This window comes from Mandrillus leucophaeus, unplaced genomic scaffold (assembly GCF_000951045.1).
Source record: "Mandrillus leucophaeus isolate KB7577 unplaced genomic scaffold, Mleu.le_1.0 Scaffold83, whole genome shotgun sequence".
Classification (NCBI taxonomy): Eukaryota; Metazoa; Chordata; class Mammalia; order Primates; family Cercopithecidae; genus Mandrillus; species Mandrillus leucophaeus.
Window position 1 is genome coordinate 4,743,997 of NW_012109030.1, and position 6,540 is coordinate 4,750,536.

The 6,540-nt window shown below is 43.8% G+C and overlaps 1 protein-coding gene across 1 annotated transcript in view; it reads right to left on the reverse strand.

The window, feature by feature from the left end:
- The window catches only part of MCM10 (minichromosome maintenance complex component 10), a 56,692-nt gene that overhangs the window by 28,678 nt on the left and 21,474 nt on the right, over positions 1-6,540 (reverse strand). Inside the window, 2 exon segments of the mRNA XM_011968155.1 lie at positions 1,879-1,995; positions 5,083-5,250. Of these exon segments, the coding sequence (XP_011823545.1) occupies positions 1,879-1,995; positions 5,083-5,250 (285 nt within the window).

The following is a 6,540-nucleotide window of genomic DNA, read 5'->3' on the forward strand; positions in this document are numbered from 1 at the left end:
TTTTTTGAGACAGAGTCTCGCTCTGTCACCCAGACTGGAGTGCAGTGGCGTGATCTTGGCTCACTGCAACCTCTGCCTCCCAGGCTCAAGTGATTCTTGTGCCTCAGCCTCCCAAGTAGCTGGGATTACAGGCATGCACCACCACACCCAGCTACTTTTTGTATTTTTACTACAGACGGGGTTTTACCATGTTGGCCAGGCTGGTCTTGAACTCCTGGCCTCAAGTGATCTGCCCACTTCGGCCACCCAAAGTGCCAGGATTACAGGCATGAGCCACCGCCCCTGTCCAGACAATGGAGTTTTAAGAATCTAGTTCTCATGGGGAGATTTGTTAGGTACTTCACTCTGAAACTGCATTTTCCAATCGTCTCCCACCTTATTCTTTCCTGCCCACTAATTCATTTAATAGGAAGGAATAAGAGAATAAAAAAAGCTGAAACCAAAACCTGTCATTTAATCCTTTCAAAGAACTCTAAGAAGTACCTCTTCACATCTACTACAATGGCTATAACGGAAAAGAAATACAGTAACATTTGCTGATGAGGACAGGGAGGAACTGGAAAGTTCATCCACTGCTGGTGGGAATGTAAAACCGTGGGACCACTTGGGAAACCAGTCTGGCAGTTCCTCCAAAATCTAGACAGTTACCATACTGACCCAGCAATCCCACTCCCAGGTATATGCCCAAGGGAATGGAAAACATATATCCACATAAAAACTTGTATGTGAGTGTGTTAGCAGCATTATTCATAAGAGCTAAATGTGGCAACAACCCAAGTGTCTATCAACCAATGAAAGAATAAAACAACATGTGGTATATCCATACAATGGAATATTATTTACCCACAAAAAGGAATAAAGTGTTGATAAATGCTATGGCATAGATCAATTGTGAGAAAAATTATGCTAAGCAAAAGAAGCCAGACAGAAAAGGCCACATATTGTGATTCCATTATATGAAATGTCTAGAAGAGGCAAATCCATAGAGACAGCAAGGTTAGTGCTTACCAGGGGATGGGAGAGAGGAGACCAGGAGTGATTGCTAGTGGGTACTGGGTTTCTTTCCGGGGCAATGAAAGGGTTCTGAATTTACACAGTGGTGATGGTTGCACAACTGTGTGAATGTATTTGAAATTACTGAATTGTTTATTTATATTCTTTTTTTGAGACAGAATCTCACTCTATCACCCAGGGCTGAAGTATAATGGCGTGATCTCGGCTCACTGAAACCTCTGCCTCCTGGGTTCAAGTGATTCTCTTGCCTCAGCCTCCCAAGTAGCTGGGACTACAGGCACCCCCCACCAAGTCTGGCTAATTTTTGTATTTTTAGTAGAGGTGGGGTTTCACTATGTTGGCCAGGCTGGTCTCGAACTCCTGACCTCAGATGATCTGTCCACCTCTGCCTCCCAAAGTGCCGAGATTACAGGCCTGAGCCATCGCACCTGGCCTGAATTGCTTACTTTAAAAGGGTGAATTGTATGGTATGTGAATTATACCTAAATGAAGCTATTATTTTCTTTAAAAGCCCTAAGAAAAGGTATAATGGAGTTAAAATATAGGTTAAAATATAATTTTCATTGTATTTCATCATGTTTGCTCTGTGGAACTATAAGAATTGAAGGCAAACAAAAATTCTGTCCTAAACCTCTTGGTCAGATAAAAGATCACTTTCCTAAGAGGTTAAATCTCCCCACCCTTCCCCTGCCCTCACTTTCTTAAACTGGCAATTATTAACCACACATTAAATTTTCTCATTTTGACTCTTCCTTTAAGTGGGACACTCAATTCCAAACTGGTCACCACAGCTAAAGTACCTACAGTTTATTCCTAACTGTTCTTTTCTTTAGCAGAAACCATCCTAACAAGGCTGAAACCAACCAAATTCACAGTCTGCGTGCACGGCTCTCCGTTCTTCTTCTTGGCTTTACAGGTTCCCAAGTCAAGAGCTTCACCCATAATTAAGACCTTCTGAGGATGATCAATAGATAAACACACCTGTAAGAAAAAGGTGGGGCAGGAGTTAAAGACAGACAAAATTATGGCCTTTTATTAGCAGGAATAGAAAAAAGAATGGGCGGTGCTGATTTAAGACGGTTACTGCTGGGCACAGTGGCTCATGCCTACAATCCTAGCGCTCTGGGAGGCCGAGGCGGGTGGATCGCTTAAGGCCAAGAGTTTGAGACTAGCCTAGGCAATGTGGCAAAACCCTGTCTCCACAAAAAAAACACAAAAATTAGCCAGGCGTGGTGGTGCGTGCGTGTAGTCCCAGTTACTTGGGGGGCTGAAGTGGGAGGATCACTACAGCCTGGGAAGTTGAGGCTGCAGTGAGCTGTGATCGCACCACTGCACTCCAGCCTAGGTAACAGAGTGAGGCCCTGTCTCAAAAAGGAGAGAGGTTTTGCTGGTTTAAAGGAATCTGAAGCCAGTGCTCTATCACTGTTTTAGGAACAGGGGTGCAGAAGGCACCTTCAGTTCTCTTCCCATTTTCCATCCTTTCCTTCATCTTTGCGAATGGAATCCTGATTTTGTCTGGGCTGGCCGAGTTCTCAGCCTCAGGTAATAGATCCTGTTTCCTGTTTTCCCAGCACTCCTTAAAGCTAGCATTAGTTATGTGATAAGTTCTAGATGCTCAGACGTAAACAGGAGTTGGTAGGGAAGCTTTTGCTTTCCTGATAAAATGAGTTAGGAGGCTGGCTCCCCCTTCCTCCTCACTTCTCGCCTTGAATGGAGATGACTGGAGGGAGACAAGTTCCTGAAAGGCCTCGCTGAACTCAGTTCTCTCCCTTCTTGTTAGCGATTCTCCTCTTGGAGGGACTGTACCAAGAGGGACTGTCCCAAATAGCTCGGGCTTTGTCCTCACCCCTCCTATGAGAAGATCTCCTACAACACTTGAGCTCAATAAGCCAAGTGGCCTCCAGGTTATAAAACCCGGATCAGGGTGCTTTCACAATCCCTCCGCTGCAGGGTGAAGAGCGCCATGAGCAGATAGGACTCTGCCTGCCTAGAGTGCCTTTCCTAAGCTTTGGTGGACTGGCTCAATCTAGATCCTAGGCTTCTGTGGACTCTCACTGACTAATGTGCTTCACTCAACTCGTATAAGTGTTTTGTCTCCCGGGTGCATACTCCCGCAGGCGGGCTTGTGCAAAGCTGCGGGTAGCTTGGTTTGTGCTGAACCACTGGCAGCTGGGTTTGTACAAAGCTTCCAGCCAGACCTGGGAACCTACCAGATCTAGAAATAGTAGAAATTGGCAAGGTGTTTAGAGCTCTCCCACGGGATTGGTAAACAGTGTACGGTGTTCCTCTCCAAGAAACTGGCACCCTTCCACGGTATGCCACTTCACAGTGATGGCTAGAGTTTCAAAGGCATCTTGTGACCAGGAGAGAAAGGCTGAGATTCACAGAGATGTCACTCTTAAATCACTATAGTGTCTACATCTGGATTTTTAAAAAATATATGTAAGAAAAATAAGTCCCACTGTTTATTGTTGAAAAGAAACTGTACTTAAGTTCGTTTGTTATTTGCAGCCAAACACATTCCTAACCAATAGAGGAAGATTTGTTGCCATTCTCTGGTGAAAGCAAGGAATGAGATAACATTTTTCTCACTTCTCTTGAAAAGAATAATCTGCCTACAATAGAGGAAAGCTCCGTGCTGGGTCAGAGTAGAGAACTGCCAGCTGCTATTCACACTGTGTCTAGATTTGCGATTTCCTAGAGAAGCAGTGGATAGTGCCAAAACCCTAGTATTTGAGAAGATGAAAATTCACTTTGATTTTAAACTGCAGCTATGGTTGTCATAGTCAATGAAGCAAAATTCCCTCAATTATAAAACACTGCTTTCTTGATGCCACCATAAAAATTTATATAAGGAATCATGCCGGGCACGGTGGCTCACACTTGTAATCCTAGCACTTTGGGAGGCCGAGGCAGATGGATCACTTGAGTCCAGGGGTTCGAGACAAGCCTGGGCAACATAGTGACACCCTGTCCCTAAAAAAAATACAAAAATAGGCTGGGCGTGGTGGCTCACGGCTATAATCTCAGCACTTCGGGAGGCCAAGGTGGGTGGCTCATCTGAGGTTAGGAGTTTGAAACCAGCCTGGCCAACATGGTGAAACCTCGTCTCTACTAAAAATACAAAAAAAAAAAGCTGGGCATGGTGGTGCATGCCTGTAATCCCAGCTACTTGGGGGGCTGAGGGAGAAGAATCACTTGAACCTGGGAGGCAGAGGTTGAAGTGAGCCAAGATTGTTCCATTGCACTCCAGCCTGGGCAACAAGAGTGAAACTCCATCACACACACACACACACACACACAAACCCCACAAAAATTAGCAGAGCGTGGTGGTGCACACCCGTAGTTCCAGCTACTCAGGAGGCAGAGGTGGAAGTATCACTCGCGCCCAGGAGATGGAGGTTGCAGTGAGTCAAGAATATATCACTGTACTCCAGCCTGGGCAACAGAGCAAGACTCACTCTCAAAAAAAAAAAAAAAAAAAGTATGAATCTAAGGAAACCTGAGTATAATAGTTAAAAAAAAACTCCAGGAACTTTGTAACTAGTTTGAAAAGACAGAATAAAGGTAGTTGTTACAAACACTTTAGAATAGGTGGAAATTCAGAATACTGGTGGGTAACGAATGAACAAAAAATGAAAAGCCAGATTCACAGAGACACAATCACATAAAAGCATGACTTATTTTCTGGAGGTAGACGAATACAAACTTTTTTCTTTTCTTTTTTTCTTTGAGATGGGGTCTTACTTTGTTACCTAGATTGGCATGCAGTGGCACAATCAGGGCTCACTAGAGCTTCAACATCCCACTGCAGCCTTCTGAATAGCTGGAACTACAGTTGTGCGCCCCCACTCACAGTGAATTTTTACATGTTTGTGGAGATGGGGGTCTCACTGTGTTGCCTAGGCTGGTCTTGAACTCCTGGGCTCAAGTGATCCTCCCGCTTTGGCCTCCCTAGGTGTTAGGATTACAGGTGTGAGCCACTGTGTGCAGCCTCAAACGTCTTTGATAAAACTCAGTTAACTTGTGAGGACAATCATCGCTCAAATCCCAGAAACAGGCCCTTACCTCCTCTGAACCATCCTTGGGCTTCATGGGGTTGGCATTGAGGATCCCTACGACAGTCCCCTGCTCCGTCTTCCAGAGCGCTTTGTGAACTTCTCCAAATAAGAACAAGGACACGCATTGTGTCAGGTCACGAAGATCATTCAGTTTCCAGATGCTGAAGGTTTTTCCCTGGAACAAAGAGTCATTTTTATTTTTTTTTAAATAATTTTTGACCTGTAGGTTATGCTCATTTATGGTTCAATAGTTTTACAATGGAAAACTATATGCATATAATCCATTAAATCCAAGTTTTGTTGTTACTCAAATATGTATTGTCAGCATGTGTGATAACTGTAAATTAACCCATTCTCTAGGCTTTCGCATTCTATTACCCTTCTCATGTTAGAGATGCAGGTGAAATAAAGCAAGCCGGTGGCAAACTTGTTAGCAGAGTCTCTAATTATCTTGGGTCTAAGCAGAGGGAGTGGGATAGCACTGCCTTTCTAATGATGCAGAGACACACGCACACATCATTAAAAGGACAGTGGAAAGTATGACACTACCATTTAATAACTTACTGATATGAATCAATGTTAGGTAAATTGAGTACATCTATTCTATATCATTGATTAATTATATGATGATTATTATTTTTAGAGACAGGGTCTTGCTCTGTCACCCAGGCTGGAGGGCAGTGGTGCAATCACGTCCCATTGCTCACTCCAACTCCTGGGCTCAGAGGGATCCTCCACCCTCAGCCTCCTCAGCAGCTGGGACTATAGGCACGTGCTACCAGCCCCAGCTAATTTTTTTTTTTTTGTTTCTTTTCATAGAGATGAGGTCTTACCATGTTGCCCAGGCTTGTCATGAATTCCTGGGCTCAAGTAATCCTCCCACCCCATCCTCTCAAAGCGTTGGGGTTACAGACGTGAGCCACCAAGCCTGGCCTAAGTCTGTTATTAATATAATAAAGAAGTTTCCTCTCTAGGCTATTAAACCTTTGCTTAGCTTACCAGAAAAACAAAAGCATCGTTTCACGAAAACTGGTTGAGTTTAACCTTAATGTTTCAGAAGTATTACTAAGTATCTGAAGAAATACAGCTCAAAATGCTGACCGATTATAACGTGAAAAACCTCCACTTTTTCAGATGTTTTTAAAACCAGAATACTTTGAATAATCTTGACTTGCACTATCTCACGGAGGCATCTGGGCTGGGTATGGTTATGGGCTACAGTATGGAATCTCCTGCCCAGACTCTGAGCACTAGAATCCATCTTCCATGGATTTGTGCAATGCCTGTCTTGGAATAGTTCAGATAAATTCTCGTGTCTCAATAGCAAAGACTTGGAATCAACCCATATGTCCATCAGTGACAGACTAGATTAAGAAAATGTGGCATATATACACCATGGAATACTATGCAGCCATAAAAAAGGATGAGTTTGTGTCCTTTGTAGGGACATGGATGCAGCTGGAAA